The 18,959-nt window shown below is 40.6% G+C and overlaps 2 protein-coding genes across 3 annotated transcripts; both read right to left on the bottom strand.

Moving 5' to 3' along the window:
• Positions 1 to 1,534: 1,534 nt before the first annotated feature.
• Positions 1,535 to 7,551, bottom strand: LOC122767051 (extracellular calcium-sensing receptor-like). The gene is made up of 9 exons (XM_044022393.1): positions 6,424 to 7,551; positions 6,037 to 6,331; positions 4,990 to 5,076; positions 4,539 to 4,808; positions 4,121 to 4,327; positions 3,770 to 4,045; positions 3,090 to 3,317; positions 2,629 to 2,752; positions 1,535 to 2,550 (listed from the first exon to the last, which is right to left on the bottom strand). Exons 1-9 carry the CDS (start codon positions 6,651 to 6,653, stop codon positions 1,640 to 1,642), a joined length of 2,628 nt encoding a protein of 875 aa, XP_043878328.1. The 5' UTR covers positions 6,654 to 7,551; the 3' UTR covers positions 1,535 to 1,639.
• A 163-nt stretch (positions 7,552 to 7,714) lies between these two features.
• Positions 7,715 to 17,294, bottom strand: LOC122767059 (extracellular calcium-sensing receptor-like). Of its 2 annotated transcripts, XM_044022402.1 has the most exons (9): positions 16,640 to 17,294; positions 16,128 to 16,416; positions 15,877 to 15,963; positions 15,407 to 15,676; positions 14,969 to 15,181; positions 14,627 to 14,902; positions 13,895 to 14,119; positions 9,384 to 9,507; positions 7,715 to 9,312 (listed from the first exon to the last, which is right to left on the bottom strand). In XM_044022402.1, the coding sequence occupies exons 1-9, from the start codon at positions 16,888 to 16,890 to the stop codon at positions 8,402 to 8,404; spliced, it is 2,646 nt and encodes an 881-aa protein (XP_043878337.1). In that variant the 5' UTR covers positions 16,891 to 17,294; the 3' UTR covers positions 7,715 to 8,401. The 2 variants fall into 2 exon arrangements, 1 of the variants encoding a protein (XP_043878337.1); XR_006360156.1 differs by lacking the exons at positions 7,715 to 9,312; positions 9,384 to 9,507; positions 13,895 to 14,119; ... (2 more) ...; positions 16,128 to 16,416; positions 16,640 to 17,294 and having other exon boundaries at positions 14,869 to 14,902; positions 14,975 to 15,040.
• Between the last annotated feature and the right edge of the window lie 1,665 nt (positions 17,295 to 18,959).

The following is an 18,959-nucleotide window of genomic DNA, read 5'->3' as shown; positions in this document are numbered from 1 at the left end:
CTTCCTGAACAGAAGTTCAATATAACACAGAGAAGGAGAAAATCCATCAGTTCAATCAATAAACACTAGGGGTCAGTGAAGAAGAAAAAAAAAACCTCTGACTCTCTCTGACAGAACCAAACTCAAAGATGTGCAGCATCACTTACTGAAGCATCACGTACTTTCCTCAAGATTTTGAAGTTTTTGCAGGCCAGTCAAGTTCTTCCACACCAAAGTCAAACCATGTCTTTATATTCCTTGATCTGTACACTGGGTCATATTGGAATAGAAAAGGGCCTTCCTCAAACTGTTGACACAAAGTTGGAAGTACAGCATTGTCCAAAATGGAGTTTAGTGAGGGATTTGTGTGGGAGACCATGTGGAAGAGTATTACAGTAATCATGGCAGGATGTGACAAGGAAGTTAACCCTTGGAACCTAATAACCCAATATGGAAGTGCTATTAAGGGAGAGTGATGGACGAAGGCGATTGATATTTGCAAAGATGGTGCTGTCCAGGATGACACCCAGACTCTTGACCTGAGGGGAGGGACAGACAGCAGTGTTGTCAATGTGTAGTGAGAAACTTGTGTTACATTTAGACAGTGTCCGTTGAGTTTGAGAAAATTTGATTTAGTCCGATTAGGCGATTAAAGATAATGCTATGGGAGAGTGATTGCAGATTGAAACTGTTCATAGAAGGTATTGTGAGTGAGATGATTATAGACCTGTGCAGCAGCCACTTTTTCCAGGACTTTAGACAGAAAGGGAAGGTTTGAAATTAGTCGGAAATTATTGAGATCATTGGGGTCCAAGCCAGGTTTTTTTTTTATTATTTTGGGGGTGATTATTGCTGTTTTTAGGGGAGCTTCAGGAGAGGGGGGAGTGTATGATGTCGTTGATGAGTGGGAAAACAGAAAGGAGATGGAGTTTAACAAGATTTGTAGACAGTGTCAAGACTACGGGTGGAAGACTTAGATTTCTGAATAATGGTGGATATTTCAGTCGAGGTTGGGAGATCAAATTTACATAAAGGGGATATAAAAGGTGGAGCAGAAATAATACAGTATTTACAGTCGTTCCTCTTGCATGGAGGAGGTAGTTGATTATGGATATTAATTATTTTGCTGGTGAACAAGTCCATGAAATTATTGAAAAGGGTAGTAGAGTGCATGAGAGAGGCAAGAGTGTCAGGGGGGCATAAAATATTGTTGAGTGTGGTGAACAGATACATGTTTCCTTGAGCAGTCCCGATAACAGTGGGGTGATATTCCATTTTGGGATTGGCTATGCCATCTTTATATTTCAGCAGGTGGTTGTGGTACACGTTATTGTGAATAGTGAGACCGTTTTTTTCTTGAGAGGCATTCCAGTCTGCGTTCTTCAGTTTTGAATCCAGAACATGGAGTTCCGGGGTGTACCATGGGGCAGAGCGTGTCAAGGTGACAGAACGTGTTTTCAATGGTGCCAGTGTGTTCAGGAGGTTGTTGAGTCTGTAGTTATAGTGAGATACCAGATCCTCAGGTGTGGTTAAGTAGTCAGTGCTAGGGAGAGAATTTACTGCAGCTGAGATATCTTTATTTCCTATATTGTGAAGTGGTAAATACAAAGACATTCTAAAATACAGAGGGTCAGACAAAGAGACAGCAGTGTTTCCAGTTTTACTTTGTGGTGCCTCGACCCATGATGGCTTTCTTTGTGTTTCTTTCTGGTCTCAACAAGATTATATAACATTTGGGTCCAAACAGTGCCACCAAGATGCCAAAACTTGAGGCCAGGATGGCAAATACCTCCACTGCATCGGCATATTTGCCTGGAGAGTTGATGTAAGCAGGGACAAAGGCCACCCACACTGCACAGAAGATCAGCATGCTGAAAGTGATGAGTTTGGCCTCATTGAAACTGTCTGGAAGATTCCTTGCTAGAAAAGCTAACAAACAACTGAGGACAGCCAGTAAACCAATATAACCAAGTAAAACTGCAAAACCAACTGTGGACCCAACTACACACTCATAAACTATCTTGTCACTGTGATACTGGGTGTTTTTATGAGGCACTGGTGAAGCAGTGACAAGCCAGACAGTGCAGATTGCTGCTTGAACAGAAGTCAGAACCAGAACTGTCCCTCTCTGCTGCACAGCACCAAACCACTTCAGGCTGGACTCCCCTCCTGGTTTGGAGGCCCTGAACACAGCCAGAACCACCATGGTTTTCACCAGGATACATGAGACACAAAGCACAAAGCTGATGCCAAATGCTGCATGTCTTAGTTGGCAAGTCCACGGTCTGGGTCGTCCAATGAAGAGCAACGAACACAAGAAACACAATTTGAGTGACACCAAGAGAAGAAAACTGAGTTCTGAATTGTTGGCACGAACTATAGGTGTGCTGTGATGATGGATGAAGATGCCCAGAACAACAACACAGATAAATGTGCCCAACAGTGAGGTGGTTGTCAAGCAGATACCCAGAGGCTCATGGTAGGAGAGGAACTCTGTTTTCTTAGGAACACAGTGGTCACGCTGGGGGCTGGACCAGAAATCTTCTGGACAACTGGTGCACTCCATGGAGTCTGAGAAAAGAGGGAAAGTGATGAGATACATGTTTATACAACAACTCTGAACTGTGATGTTTAAAACTTTACAATCACCAGTTGTATTGCTGATCTTTCCCTCAGAACAAGGGACACAGTCAAAACAACACTCAGGTTCCCCCTTCTTTCTGGCCATGCGGGTACCTGGAGGACAACTCTCACTGCACACTGACCGAGGAGGCTGTGTGGAGAAAATTGAGTCTGTTAATATCTTGTGAATGCCAGTACTTTTCTATGTTCTCTGTCAGCAGAGGGTTGCTATGGATTTTCAAATCGGCAGAGGTTCCATTCACAGAAAAATGTAGGGGTGCGCATGTACAGTATGTCCATGAAGGATTTGCCAATACCATCATGCACATGGGTGGATGACAACATTCACATCAGATGGACCATAGTACACATACTATACACATAGCACCTCTGTGGACTCAGAGGAAAAACATAAATAAGTCAGACAGTCAATAAGTCAGATAGTCAATAAATAAATAAATAAATAAATGAATGAATAAAGTAGCAACCTGTTTGGATTCAAAGTTCCAGAAAATGTTGTCTTCATCCAGTGTGAGTTCTTCACCTTTGAAGGCTGACCTCTTAACCTCACCCACTCTATGAACTTTAGTTCTTCCATCAGGGAGCCACACCCAGTTCATGATGTCATACATTGGTAAGGCATCACCATTCTCATCAAATGACACTTGATCACCAAATGTTGTGGTGAAGTTGACCTTTCCCAAGTAATACACAAGCTTTGGATAATAGAATCAGAGATAGAAGGAAGGTTGCTTGCCTCAGAAGACTAACATATTCACAAGTTTCTCATATAACACATGCATGTTGACTTAAAAGGAATAAAAATTTGAGTCAAAGTGAGAGTGTGTGCCAAAGTTGACAGGACAGATAACTGACTCAGTTGTTGAAATTAAAAGAGAAGAGTACAGAAAGAAATGACTGATAACTGTTGTTTAATTTGTATAAAGAAAAAGAATTTGATGACTGTAGCTGTATAGCAGGACCTGTAAACAAACATCCACTGTGTACTTACACTTTGACCCGATATTGTAATCAACTATCTCCTAGCTGTATTTGGAAAGTGAGATTTTTAATTTATTAATCTATTGATGTCTTATAACTTCATTCAACCAAAAGAAATACAAAGGATTAAATGAAGTTAAGAGTTGAGTGTAAACTGATATCTCACCTGCCATGGCTCCAGTCTTTGTAAATGAGCACAGGTGTTGTTGCTGAAAGGTCCTCTCCCTGGCTCACACTGCAGCATGTCATAAAGAGCATAAGCCAGAGCGTACACAGCCTTATACACATTATACTCTGACCTGAGGTCTGAAACATCCACCAATTCATTCTCCACGTTCTCTGTAACTTCCTGTCCAGTGCATAATTCTCCTCCAGCTTCCACCCAACCTGCTGGAGGTGGTGCAAATCTACACTGAAATGTGTGTTCCCAAAACTGATTCACCTGCAATGCAATTATTTTTGAAATGTATGCCAGAATACTATTATCACAAATAACAAGTCCGAAAGAAACTCTCACCATGTTGTTTCCATCTGTGCCATTGCGATGTAGGTCAGGACGTATTTGTAACAGGAAGTCCCTGAGTCCTGGTATTTCTCCTCGACGGATGGCGATGCCCAGTGTTCCACCCAGGTACGGCATGAGGTGAGGAGTCTGGAGCACATCAAGTGCTGACCAGGCTTCACTGGCCATCCACTGAAGGCCTGTCACATTCTGCCTCACCACCTGTACATTGTATTATCACATGTATATGAAATTATACATTTGTACCAGTACCAGTGAAATACAATTTAGTATTGACATTTCAAATTGTCTTGATAAACAATCTCACTCTAAAACCCTCTTTAAAACAGACATTACAGGTGAAACACTAGTAAGGAGATCTCTTTTTCAAAAGCAAAAGATTTTTTTAAAACATATTTCCTTAAAGACTGACCTCTTTCATGAGGTTAATCATGTGACCCTTATGTGCAAACACAATCACCACTCGAGCTGTAGATTTCCTCATCACATCCACTATTCTCCTTAATTCAGCAGGGTCGTCACCCCAGGGCAAAATCTCTGTGTAAGCCAGACAACCTCCACCAGCTGGACCCAGATCAGAGTGAAAGGATCGGGCAGCGTGGACTCCATAATCATCATCACTGATGAGCAGACCTGCCCAAGTCCAACCAAAGTATTTTAGAATCTGAATCATAGCATTCACCTATGTGGACACAGAGCAGAGGGATTAGTGCACAGGCTGGAATCATCTTTCACTAGAAATGCTGCTTCACAGGTTAATCAAAGACTTGGCTTTAATCACTGTCTTTAAGTGTTGCATATATGACATAAATGCTTATTTTTGTAAATATATATATGTTGTTGTGTTTTTTAATCGGAAGAACCTGAAAGGCATCACTCGGGATTGTCCTAAAAAAAGATGGGAACTTTTGCTGGTCACTCAGGCAGGAACATGTGGCAAAATAACTCACCTGCAAAAATAAATAGAAATGCATAGCTACACACACGCACATATATGTTATATATATACAGTTCATGACAGTTCAGTGATCAACCCAAAAATTTTGAAGAGAATTTCGAAAAAACATTAAACCTTTTTAACGATATGTAGTCCGTCTTTATAAAAATAGATGAGTGTATGTATATGTATGTGTGTATATATACACACATATATGTATATACACACATATATGTATATATACACACATACATACACAGTACAGTGCAGAAGTCTTAGGCCACAATTAGATTTGTTGTTTTAGCAATGTTATAACGACAATAGAGGATAATTATTTCTATTTCACTTTACTGGAACACAGAAAAATATGTATGCAGTTTTTGGTAGTTTGAATAAAAACAAACAAAAAAAACATCCTCTGCAGGTGTCAAGTATTTAGCGTGATCTACCCTTACACTTGAACAATAAAACAGCTCTATAAATACTGGAGTGGAACCTTAATCGCTGGTAAATCCAGTGATTGTCCTACTATTTCATTTCAAGAAATATCTGCCGTACAAAACGTCTATTACACCAGGTTTATTCAAGACATGCTTGAGCATGACATACATGTTAAACTCATTTACAGCTTGCTAATATATAAGACCAGCTTTAAGTCGCATCACTTCATTCCAAGTTCCAATGATCACAGAATTTGACAGACAGAAAAAAAAAAACAGAGTTGGTGGTGCATGAAACTTTTGCACAGTACAATATGTAGTATATATATATGTATGTATATATTTATAAAGACAGACCACATATCGTTAAAAAAAGTTTAAAGTTTTTTTCAAATTCTCTTCAAGATTTTAGGGTTGATCACTGAACTGTCAGTCATTCATAATAGCTATTTAAAAAATCATTAAATTAAATCATAATTAAAGAGAAAAATGTAATCACAATAATAATTGAGTTGAAAGACTTAAAAACTTACCAGAGGCACTTTGTACAAACCTAAGACTGTAGATATGGCTATAGAATTTGAAGAGGTAGAATCACCCACAATCCCTAGGACTGGAGGAGTTCCTACACAGTTCTCCTCTAATGTAACTTCTTCTTCTTGACCACTGACTAAGGCCAGTGCTGCACGAAATCCAATTCGTAGTTGGATGCAGTTATCATACAGACTGTATCCCAGAGTCACATTAGGCAGCAGGTTGGAGTTTCTGTTGATCTCATCAATAGCAAAGGCCAAGGACTGAGCCTGTCTGAATCCTATAACATTAAAACTAACACAAACATGTGTTTAATATTCAAAATACTTTAAACAGTAACTCTGAAATGCTATACATTTCACAACTACAGATACTGTCAGACTCACCCATAGCAGGAAGGCAGCTGTGGCTCTGAGGTAAAAGTCAGGTCAGGATTATCAGTAAAGAAGTTGACGGGAAAAATTCCACCTAGAATCACATCCCCAGTCTTGTGCATCCCATTTAGGTTAAATTGTTCCTGTATCTGACAAGAGGAGGAATAAAGAGAGGAGGACATAGCAGAGGAAAAGTAAGAGAACATGAGCAACAGCAAGTTGTTGTCTACAAAACCCCTCATGACTTTAATCTTGTTCGTCCCTTTTCCGACTACTTTTCCAGCACTACATTGCCCATTTTATTGACTTATGACAATGTTTGCTCTCACACATCACCTATCAGGGAAGTAGGGGCAGGTCCTCAGCACCCCATGTCCAATTTACATAGAGTTCTCTTGTTATTTGTCTTTATGGTAAAAGTGCTTGTCTTTCAAGTAATATTCAGTGTGATTGTTGTCATTTTTATTAAAACACTGAAAATGGATGAATAGATAATTAAAAACTGTTTTTTTCTGCTGTTAAACTGCATCATTTCATGAACCTTATCTTGATCATTTCAATAATAGTTACAAAACTTAATTAGGACTAACTGTAATTACAGACAGTTATGTCATTGAACTGCTACATTTTTACTTCCAAGTGACTGATATCTTGGCACTTCTCTTTAAAGTAATAAAGGGCAAAATTTGCCCAAATGCCCCTACAGTCATAAATACCACTCGGACACCGCGACACACCTCCTCCGCTACTCCTCAGATCTGTTCAAGGTGGTAGAAAACAACAATGTCATCCGACAAGCTAATGTTTTTTTTCAGGAATATTATTTGTCTCACACAGTTGGAGTGATTTTGCACGTAACATACAGTTACAACAAGTCAGGTTTATGCTTCTACCTCCCCTTCATGCAGTAGCTATGGGAAGTTTCCCACTTGCGCGTGATTTAACCCAGACCTGTAGTTGTGGAGGTGATGCAGAAATATAATAATATAAATGAGCTGAGAGTCATGGACTCACTGATAACCACAGAGAAAGTAGTCGGGTTTCAGGGTGAGCTCATAGAAGATATGGCTGCCAGGTCTATGTATGATGTTGTAAAATAATGAAAACCAAACCACTTCAGACTAGACCACCATGGTTTTCACCAGGATACATGAGACACAAAGCTGATACCAAATGCTTCATGTCTTAGTTGGCAAGTCCATAATCAACGAGCAGAGGAAACAGAACTTAAGTGACACCAAGAGAAGAAAACCGAGTTCTGAATTGTTGGTACGAACTATAGGTGTGCTGTGATGATGGATGAAGATGCCCAGAACAAGAACACATATGAATGTGCCCAACAGTGAGGTGGTTATCAAGCAGTTACCCAAAAGATCATGGTAGGAGAGGAACTCTGTTTTCTTATGAACACAGTCACATCGGCTTTGTCATGGAAGGGGAAGGAAACAACATCAGGCCAACAAGGTACAATCACACTACACATTTCCAAAAACAGGATGGGAAACATATCATTAATTGTTGTCCCTGGGAATCTGACCAGATTGTGCTGTGGTGGGGGTGGAGCACCAAATCAAAAATCTTACCGAGTGCACTAAAATGGCTAGAGCCCAGCCCTGTGTATATGGTTACAGCAAGCCTTAAACAGTTAAAACAAAAAGCCCACACTGCCTTTTAAATGGCTTCCTATAAATCTATTTGTACTTGGGATTGTATTTATGTTATTGATATGTTTTAAATATATGTGGTTAATGCAGTTGTCAGAAATCATTAAATTAATTAAATCAAAATAAGAAAAGATACCTTTGGTACTACTAGAACTAGTTTAATGTAAAATTACATTATCTCCCAACATTGGGGAAATGAGCAGTTAGAGAAAAATAAAATACAATAATTTGAGTTTTTTTTTTTTATCAAAGTCTTTATTGCCTGTATTGTGACCGTATAGTCTAAAATACAGACGATATATAGAGAAACAGCAGTGTTCACAGTTTTACATTGTGGTACCTCGACCCATGATGGCTTTCTTTGTGTTTCTCTCTGGTCTCAATAGCATCATGTAACATTTAGGACCAAACAGCGCCACCAACAGGCCAAAACTGGAGGCCAGGATGGCAAATACCTCCACTGCATCTGCATATTTGCCTGGTGAGTTGATATAAGCAGGGACAAAGGCCACCCACACTGCACAGAAGATCAGCATGCTGAAAGTGATGAGTTTGGCCTCATTGAAACTGTCTGGAAGATTCCTTGCTAGAAAAGCTAACAAAAAACTCAGGACAGCCAGTAAACCAATATAACCAAGTAAAACTGCAAAACCAACTGTGGACCCAACTGCACACTCATAAACTATCTTGTCATTGTGATACTGGGTGTTTTTATGAGGCATTGGTGAAGCAGAGACAAGCCAGGCAATGCAGATTGCTGCTTGAATAGAGGTTAGAAGCAGAACTGTCCCTCTCTGCTGCATAGCACCAAACCACTTCAGATTGGACTCACCTCCTGGTTTGGAGGCCCTGAACACAGCCAGAACCACCATGGTTTTCACCAGGATACATGAGACACAAAGCACAAAGCTGATGCCAAATGCTGCATGTCTTAGTTGGCAAGTCCATAATCTGGGTCGTCCAATGAAGAGCAACGAACACAAGAAACACAATTTGAGTGACACCAAGAGAAGAAAACTGAGTTCTGAATTGTTGGCACGAACTATAGGTGTTTTGTGATGATGGATGAAGATGCCCAGAACAACAACACAGATAAATGTGCCCAACAGTGAGGTGGTTGTCAAGCAGATACCCAGAGGCTCATGATAGGAGAGGAACTCTGTTTTCTTAGGAACACAGTGGTCATGCTGGGGGCTGGACCAGAAATCTTCTGGACAACTGGTGCATTCCATAGAGTCTGAGAAAACAAAGTGGTGAGATATGTGTTTATACAACATCTCTGAACTGTGTTTAAAGCTTTACACTCACCAGTTGTGTTGCTGATCTTTCCCTCAGAACAAGAGACACAGTCAAAACAACACTCAGGTTTCCCCTTCTTTCTGGCCATGCGGGTACCTGGAGGACAGCTCTCACTGCACACTGACCGAGGAGGCTGTGTGGAGAAAAATCAGTCAGTTATTGTATCTCCATATGTTTCCTTGTTCCGTGTCCGCAGAGAAAGTTGCTATGGGTTTTCTGTTGCATGTCTGTTCAGCCTTGTGGATGGTGATACTTATAACTACATAAAGTGACTGGACCTTGTGTGAATCATAGTGTGTGAAGTCTGCCTGGAAACAGCTTGCAAACCAATGAATGTGTGGTGAAAATGATTGTCCTGGCCAAGGAGAATTTCAAGCATATGTCATGTCATGTCATCTTAGTTGCTCTCTTTTTTTTTCTGCACAATAAAACATTTTAGGAAAAACTTTGATGAACTAGGTTCTGCTGTTTTCAAGAAAAGATGGAATGATCTTTGATGATGGTTACTGTTTAAGTGGATGATCAAGCTTCTCTTGATATCATGGAGAGACATTTTTTTCATGACAACGGCACCTTTAGCACCTCGTCATGGCACCATATGTACCTCCCCTCTACCAGGGCTTTAGGGCAGCAGCTTAGAATATGCTCCAAAGAGCCTCTTGCCGGGCACAGCGGACATGCTGGTATTTCTACTAGGCCCCAGCAATGAAGGTTGGGTGGGCTTGGAAGTGCATCATACACTGCCTGGTGCAGTCTTTTTAGATCTATGCAAGGCTTTTGACACAGTTAATCATGCAGGATAATATCTAAGTTGACCCAATACAAACTGTCCATGGATACCCTTAGTTGGCTGAAATCCAACCTATGTGGGTCCTCCAGTGTGTCCGATTAAATGCAGTGTCACAAACTGGGAGCGTACAACATGGGGGTACTATAACGATCTGTTCTGGGACCACTACTGTTTGGTATATCATGTTGGTCACAGGCAAACAGGACAACCATCAAACCACTGGAGTTGCTCTGTAAACAAGCACTTACAAACACAGCAATATCATCAATGTCAAATACTCAAACACAATATGTTAAACTTTGGAAGTACATTAAATTTGCAAATGTATGTTTATTCTTCAAGGTAATGAATAGTGTGGCACATCCACCACTCAAAAAATCTGAACAGATGAGCAGAATAACATAATCAGCATCCACTGGGCAATGTCCCATACCCAAAAGAAACACAGCACTAGGACAATCAACATTCTCATTTAAAAAAATAACAGCATGGCACAAACTCCAGATCAGAGAACTGAAAATATAAAACTTAAAAACATTTTTGCACAAAAAAATTAAACAAACTCCAGACATGTCACTTTACTCTTTACTGGGGACTGAAGAAAGTGTGCTGGGCAGGGGGTTAAAAGTGTATAGTTTTTTTTTCTTTAGTTTTTCTTTAGTATTTTTTATTTTCTATTTTCTATTGGCACTTTCTACTGCTCAGAAAGCTGTGCATATTTTCAGATGCATCCACAATGGTGATTGTAGCTTACTTGTGAGCCATCAGTAACTAAGGTCATTGCCATGTAAGATTCATCATGGGGAAATCTAAACTAGCACCACGGCCTGTTCACACTGATGAACAATTCATTCATCACATCTTCATTGTACAATCTGGCTCTCTGGACTATTATACTTAATGCAGTCCAACTCACAACCTATACAGTCAAACTTCTTCTCTGTAGTAGATCCTGATGCAGATGTAGAGATTCAACCTGATGTTACAACATTAGTCACCAAGACCACAGATGCCCAGTGAAAGACATATCACTTTTTTTCTAAAGATTTTCTAAATCGATGACCCTGTGCTGCACTTCAGCATCCCCGATTTGAGTTGCAGCATCATTCAAAAAGACCTCAAATCAAAGCAGATGCTTGGGATGGAAAGGTTGACAGTCCATCACATGGCCAACATATAGAGACAAACCACCATTCACTCTCACATCTACAGTCAATTAACAGTGTCCAATTTGCATAATCCCAAAATAAGCATGTTTTTGGACTGGGGGAGGAAATCATAGAACCCGGAGAAAACCTGTTGTGACTGGGTCTTCTTGGTGCAAAAGCACGAGTGCTAACCATTACACTAACCATGTGGCCCATGCTTTTAAATATGTAGTTAGCCTGTGCAGTATTGAGATACAGTCGTGAGGACTTCTGGACATTGGCAGACCCCATATTATGCCGAAACCCAGCTTGCTGGACTTGGACTTCTTCCCATGACTGTATCAATCGAACTCCAGCCAGCAAGAGACAGCAGCTCCAGCTTTACGTGAGCAGCATAGCCGATATATGTCTAAGCGAGGGAAGAGAGGCAAGGCTACATGGTAATCTAAAACCTAGAGATACGAGACCACCACTGCCTAGTCTGTTATTAGCTAATGCCTGCTCACTTGAAAACAAGATGGATGAGTGCAGAACTAGAGTAACCACCCAGCACGAGATAAGGGAGTAAAGTTCTCTTATTTTCATGGAAACCTGCCTCTTGGAAAGTACATTGGATGCGGCTCTGCAGCTCAACTGCACAATACACCTCTTGAGCAACATTTCCTTCTTTACAGGACATTTACACTAGCAGGGTCTTCAGGAAAAGCTCACAACATAATTAACGACTATACACACCCTCAACACACCCTTTTCACATTGCTTCCCCCAGGGAGGCGCCACAGGAACCCCACAAGTGTTTACGACTGGCTCAGAGACAAGTCCCAAGATGCACCTCAAACTACTGCAACACCAACAAGGCCAACGCTTCCTTTTCAATAGTGCTGAAGTTTAGCTGGTGTTATTTTAAACTTTTTTTGAAAAGTAACAGGTTGGATGGTCAATGCCTCTAGACAGAGCCACTATATCCGAGAAGTTATCACAAAAGGCACAATAATACCCAGCCATCCCCGAACCATAACCTAGCATATTAGCTTGAGAGGGAATGTCACTAAAAAGAGTAGGATGGTTCCATATCAGCATATTAATGTCGGTAGACAACAGATAGAAACAGACAGGTGTGCTAGATATGAATCTATATTTAACAGGATTTCAGAATTTTTAAGGTGTGCAGATGAAACAGATCTGCTGTCATATGGGGGCTGTACAACAGACACAGAAGTAACAGGCACAACAACAGGTGACTCACAGTTAACATATGACTTAAGCATGTTGACAGGTTGTTTTCTTGCAATCAGGTGTTTGGATTACATATAGTAACATAATCTGTTTCTCAAAGATTTTGGTCAACCATATATAGACTTTGCATGCAGACTTGAACCAACAAGCAGTAACAGAAATAGTACATGGTCACCAGGCATGGGTGGTGCTTTAATTTTGGACAGAGCGTCGTTTCTGTAACACCCTATCAACAAAATAGGACAGACAAAATGAAACCATGAGCAGGGTTACAACTGTTCCAGAAAAACACAATAGCATAGCATAGCAACAAAACTATGCACCTACTAAAGTATTCCTCCCACTCTCAACATTCACATACAATGCAGTGTGAATGTTGAGAGTGAACAAAAGCCACCAAATGTCACCACATGCTATCACTAGAGGTTGGCATTTCTAACTAACTAAACAAGTTAAACCTGGTTTTCTCTCTAACTAAGACTCACCAGGGACCACCTAGGGTTACCGCAGAGAAACAAAGAGGCTTACTAAACCAGGGAAACTCTCAAAAAAAAAACTCACCTCATGTGGCAACATCAGCATGAATCTCCAAGCTAAAAGAAAAGTCGAGGGGGATTTTTCTTTTTCTTTTTTACTTTAACTACACCAAACAATGGATCCTGGACGAGTCCCCATTATGAGGGACAAACTCACTGATTTAAAATGCAAAAAAAGATATTGATTTAATAAATGAAAATGGTTCAAAAAGGCACGGCCAGATCACACCATGTGCTCCTGACGTGAAGCAGGGAACAAACAAAAAAGGGGGGAAGCGTCCAGCTCCAGCGGCCATTTTATAGGCTGAGCAACCTGGAGATGGAGGAAAAAGGATACGGCGCCACCCTCAGGCATGCAGGGGCAACTGAAAAACAACAAAATGAGCAAATAAAAATAAATATGACCTACAGATCATAACAAGAGTGATGAACATTTTCCCGACAAGCCATTAAACTTGTAAATAATGTTAAAAGTAAAAGTTAACCTCAACCCAAACCTGCAACCTCAAACTCATACTGACTGCCACTGTATGTCAGCTGACACTGTGCCCTTTATCTTTTTTTTTAGGGGCACTTTGGGTTGCACCAACTATACTAGAAAGTGTTGTGTTACGGAGCTTGAGCATTTGATGCATACAGTCAAAAAGGCAGATGTGTGTGCATATGTCCATACTATCACGCACATGGATGGATGACAATATTCAAATCAGATGTACCATAGCAAACCTCTGCGGACTCAGGGGAGAAATATGAATCTAGCCCATTGACTGGGAGAAAGAGATCATAATGTAAAAAAAATTATGAAGTTACCTGTTTGGATTCAAAGTTCCAGAAGACTTTGTCTTCATCTAGTGTGAGTTCTTCACCTTTGAAGGCTGACCTCTTAACCTCACCCACATTTTGAACTTTAGTTCTTCCATCAGGGAGCCACACCCAGTTTATTATGTCATATATTGGTAGGGTATCACCATTCTCATCAAACGACACTTGATCACCAAATGTTGTGAAGTTTACCTTTTCCAAGTAATGCACAAGCTGAGAACAAAAGACATAGAACAAAAACTAGAATTACTGCCCATCAGTTCCCTGCCTCAGCTGATGAACAGTTCTCTTTTAACATTTGCATGTTGACTTAAAAGGTTTTTATTTTTGAGTGAAAGTGAGAATTTGAACAGAAGTTGACAGTATCCCCTAAGGGTATCTGACTGACAAATTTAAAACAAGCCTCTGGCCTAAGCTGTTGCCAACAAAAAATGAAAACAACCCAAAACACTTTAACAAAGAAACTTGTATAAATTAGTATATGTGTGTGAAATTAACATCTCACTATTGCAGGAAAACACCTTTTTAATAATTTCCATTAAATAATTTCACATGAAATAAAAAAGTCACATCACATTACTATTATATTCTTACACTTCGCTGTATTGGAAAAGTGACATACTTAACTTTATTCATCTATTAAAATTGAATACAATCCTTAAAGAAATACTAGGGAGGTACAAAGGTAAATTATGAGTTGAGTGTAAACTGATATCTCACCTGCCATGGCTCCAGTCTTTGTAAATGAGCACAGGTGTTGTTGCTGAAAGGTCCTCTCCCTGGCTCACACTGCAGCATTTCATCAAGAGCATAGGCCAGAGCGTACACAGCCTTATACACATTATACTCTGGCCTGAGGTTTGAAACATCCAAGAACTCAGTCTCCACATTCTCTAGAACTTCCTGTCCAGTGCATAATTCTCCTCCAGCTTCCACCCAACCTGCTGGAGGTGGTGCAAATCTACACTGAAATGTGTGTTCCCAAAACCGAGTCACCTGCAATAAGGTAGACTTTTTAATTAATGCCAGTACATTCTCACAAATACCAAATCAGAGGGAAACTCTCACCATGCTGTTTCCAGCTGTGTTGTCGTGATGTAAGTCAGGACGTGTTTTTAACAGGTAGTCCCTGAGTCCTGGTATTTCTCCTCGACGGATGGCGATGCCCAGTGTTCCACCCAGGAATGGCATGAAGTGGGGCGTCTGGAGCACATCAGCTAATGTCCAGGCTTCACTGGCCATCCACTGTAGGCCTGTCACATTCTGTCTCACCACCTAAACATTGCATTAAAATAATTTTATGAATTCACCCTTCCATATCAGTAAAGTAAAATGCAGTTTCCACAGTTGCTGTCATACACAAACCTGAATTAACCTGTATAAACATACTTACCCTAAAACACAACAACAACTTTAACAAATTACAGTTGAAACATTGGTAATGAAAACTGTATTTTAAAGGCTAAATACTTTTTGCAAAATATCTTTTTCATGATTTACCTCTTTCATGAGGTTAATTGTGCGACTCTTATGTGCAAACACAATCACCACTCGAGCTGTAGATTTCCTCATCACATCCACTATTCTCCTTAGTTCAGCAGGGTCGTCACCCCAGGGCAAAATCTCTGTGTAAGCCAGACAACCTCCACCAGCTGGACCCAGATCAGAGTGAAAGGATCGGGCAGCGTGGACTCCATAATCATCATCACTGATGATCAGACCTGCCCAAGTCCAACCAAAGTGTTTTAGAATCTGAATCATAGCATTCACCTATGTGGACACAGAGCAGAGGGATTAGTGCACAGGCTGGTATCATCTTTCACTAGAAATCCTGCTAAACAGGTTAATCAAAGTCTCATGTTTAATCACTGTCTTTAAGTGTTGTATATCTGACACCACACAACTCTGTAAATGAGACAGAACATGGGTGAGACATTTTGTCTGCTTGATTTTGGTGGGTGGGGGGTCACCTGAAAAGCATCACTCGGGATCGTCCTAAAGAAAGACGGATACTTTTGTCTGTCACTCAGGCAGGAACATGTGGCAAAATAACTCACCTGCGAAAAATAACACCTCATTTACTCAAAACAGTTATCGTCTGCTGACTAAAACTAAAAGCTTTCTAATATTGAATATTTAATGTTTACAACTTAATTTATGTTTGTTTTGATATTAAATTGAATTTTTAACAATGATTGACTTGAGAAGCAGATAAACTTACCAGAGGCACTCTGTACAAACCTAACAATGAAGATATTGCTATAGAACGTGTGGAGGAAGAATCACCCACAATTCCGAGGACAGATGGTGTTCCTCTACATCTCTCCTCTAATGTAATTTGCTCCTCTTGACCACTGACTAAGGACAGTGATGCAGCAATACCTAATTGAAGGCAGTTATCATACAGACTGTATCCCAGAGTCACATTAGGCAGCAGGTTGGAGTTTCTGTTGATCTCTTCAATAGCAAAGGCCATGGTCTGAGCCTGTCTGAATCCTACAACATCAAAACTAACACCAAAATAAGTGTTAGTTACTGTGCCAAGCTATATATTTCAGAATTACAGCTATAGACTGCAAACACTGACATTATCATCAATACCCACAATAAATCTTCAATGTTTAAAAAATGTCAGATATAATCACTTCACATTACTATAAATATGTCATACTGATTAGCTAAACAACAACAGCTTCTTAAATATTGTCTCCCTGTCAGAGTTACCTCTCTTACCTGTAACAGGTAGGCAGCTGTGGCTCTGAGGTAAGAGCCAGGTCAGGATCAGCAGAAAACAAGTTGACTGTAAAAAGTCCACCTAGAATCACATCTCCAGTTTTGTGCATCCCATTTTGATGGAACTGTTTCTGTAACTGACAAGAGGAGGAATAAAGAGAGGAGGACACAGCAGAGGAAAAGCAGAAATACAACATTGGCAAGTGAAACTTGTTGTCTAAAAATACCCTCATGACTCTGCTCTTGTTCATCCCTTTAATGAGTTCTGTTCCATCACTACATCACCCATTTTATTGACTTATGACAATGTTTATTCTTGTACATCACCTATCAGGGCAGAATAACAAGCTGTAGGGGCAGGTCCTTTTGTCATTATCTTCATAAGTATTCCTTGTTGTTTTACATCAGTGTTTGTTGTTGTGCAGTATTTTTAGTCACACAAAGCTGTTTTTGTAAATGAACAGAATTAATCAAAAAGTTGTATCTGTTGTTAAACTGTGGCTGTGTGAAATGGCTCAGGTAGGAGAGTGCATAGTTTTATAATATTCAAGATTTCGGGAAGAGATGTCTCATGTCTCTGAAGCATGAACATAAAGCAAAAAGTGTTGATGATCTCTGCTAAAATGGTGTTATGATGATGTTATGAAAAATGGTATTGTTCTTAACACCTGGTTACTACAGAAATGTAGGTCTTCTAGTGATGTAGTGATGGACAACAATGCTCCAACATATCCACACCTATACCTACCTCCTTTGAAAAACAGTCAAGTTCAAGTAACATCAGGCAACACAACTTCCATCACCTGCAATTATGTTACCTGATTTAATTCTCTTTCATGTGGATTAGAGCTGGGATTTATGGCTCTTTGAAGGGAGCTGGATCTTGAGAACCCCTTTCAAAGAGCCATTCAAAAGACTGGCTCAAACTTATCAGTCAGTCAGTCATCATCTACCGCTTTATCCTCAACCAGAGGGTCGCGGGGGGTGCCGTGCCAATCTCAGCTACATCGGGCGATAGGCGGGGTACACCCTGGACAGTTCGCCAGTCCATCGCAGGGCCACACAGATAGAGACAAACAACCAGTCACTCTCACACTCACTCCTATGGTCAATTTAGAGTGTCCAATTTACCTATCCCCACATTGCATGTTTTTGGACTGTGGGAGGAAGCCGGAGAACCCGGAGAGAACCCACGCACACACAGGGAGAACATGCAAACTCCATGTAGAAGGGCCCTTGTTCCAACCGGGGCTCGAACCCGGGTCTTCGCGCTGCAAGGCGAGAGTGCTAACCACTACACCACCGTGTGGCCCTGGCTCAAACTTATATTTAATTGATTTTTAGAAGCCTAACAGGGGTAACAATTTTATCAACAAAATTATCACTGGTTTTAATTATTTACACATTGCACCAATATACTGCCCTCTTGGGTGACAAAAACCCATGCTAAAGTGCCCTCTTGGGAAGCAAAAAAGGCATGCTAAAGTGCCCTTTTGGGAGGTAAAAATACGTGCTAAAGTGTCCTCCTGGTTTGTAAAATACAATTGCCCTCTTGAGAGGCAAAAACATATGCTAAAGAGCACTCTTGGGAGACAAAAACGCATGCTAAAGTGCCCTCTTAGGAACCAAAACAAGTGCTAAAGTGCCCTCTTGGTAGCCAAAACCCATGCTAAAGTGCCCTCTTGGGAGGTAAAAACGTGCTAAAGTGCCCTCCTGGTTCGTAAAATACAACTGCCCTCTTGGGTGACAAAAACATGTGCTAAATTGCCCTCTTGAGAGGCAAAACAAGTGCTAAAGTGCCCTCTTGGTAGCCAAAACCCATGCTAAAGTGCCCTCCTGGGAGCCAAAACACGCACTAAAGTGCCTTCTTGGGAGCTAAAACACGGGCTTAAGTGCCTCCTGGTTAGTAAAATACAACTGCCCTCTTGCTAGCACACGTTTTCTTGTCAAAAACGTGTGCTAAAGTGCCCTCTTGGGAGTCGAAAACATGTGCTAAAGAGCGCTCGTGGGAGGCAAGAAAGCGTGCCAAAGTGCCCTCTTTGTTGGAAAAAGCACTAACTGCCCTAACCTTAACCGTATTTTAAATCTGTATTTTTCCCTGTGTGTTCTTATCATAGACCTCTGTTGGGTGAAGAAAACACACTAAACTCCAGAAGACTATAAAGACAAAGTAATACTATGAAACATTACTGTTACAATGACTTATATGTCGAGCATGTCGAGAAAAATAATATATAAGAATTCCTAGAATAACACAATAGGTCCTCGCACCACTGTGTGAGTGCTCAGGCCCTAAATGGGGGGAAATTAACATACCAGA

This window comes from Solea senegalensis, linkage group LG3 (genome assembly GCF_019176455.1).
Source record: "Solea senegalensis isolate Sse05_10M linkage group LG3, IFAPA_SoseM_1, whole genome shotgun sequence".
Classification (NCBI taxonomy): domain Eukaryota; kingdom Metazoa; phylum Chordata; class Actinopteri; order Pleuronectiformes; family Soleidae; genus Solea; species Solea senegalensis.
Note: the sequence above shows the minus strand (reverse complement) of the source record. Positions and strands in the feature narration are given on the sequence as shown.

Bases quoted from the DNA above. Each gene is read 5' to 3' on its own strand.
- LOC122767051 (XM_044022393.1), bottom strand. From the start codon at position 6,653: ATGAGGGGTTTTGTAGACAACAACTTGCTGTTGCTCATGTTCTCTTAC. The intron at 6,332-6,423 runs GTGAGTCTGACA...TGTTTGTGTTAG, and splicing joins CAGCTGCCTTCCTGCTATGG to TTTTAATGTTATAGGATTCA. The intron at 4,809-4,989 runs GTTCTTCCGATT...GTGTCCACATAG, and splicing joins TCCCGAGTGATGCCTTTCAG to GTGAATGCTATGATTCAGAT.
- LOC122767059 (XM_044022402.1), bottom strand. From the start codon at position 16,890: ATGAACAAGAGCAGAGTCATGAGGGTATTTTTAGACAACAAGTTTCAC. The intron at 15,964-16,127 runs GTAAGTTTATCT...TATTTTTCGCAG, and splicing joins GTTTGTACAGAGTGCCTCTG to GTGAGTTATTTTGCCACATG. The intron at 14,903-14,968 runs GTTTCCCTCTGA...ACCTTATTGCAG, and splicing joins CTGGAAACAGCATGGTGAGA to GTGACTCGGTTTTGGGAACA.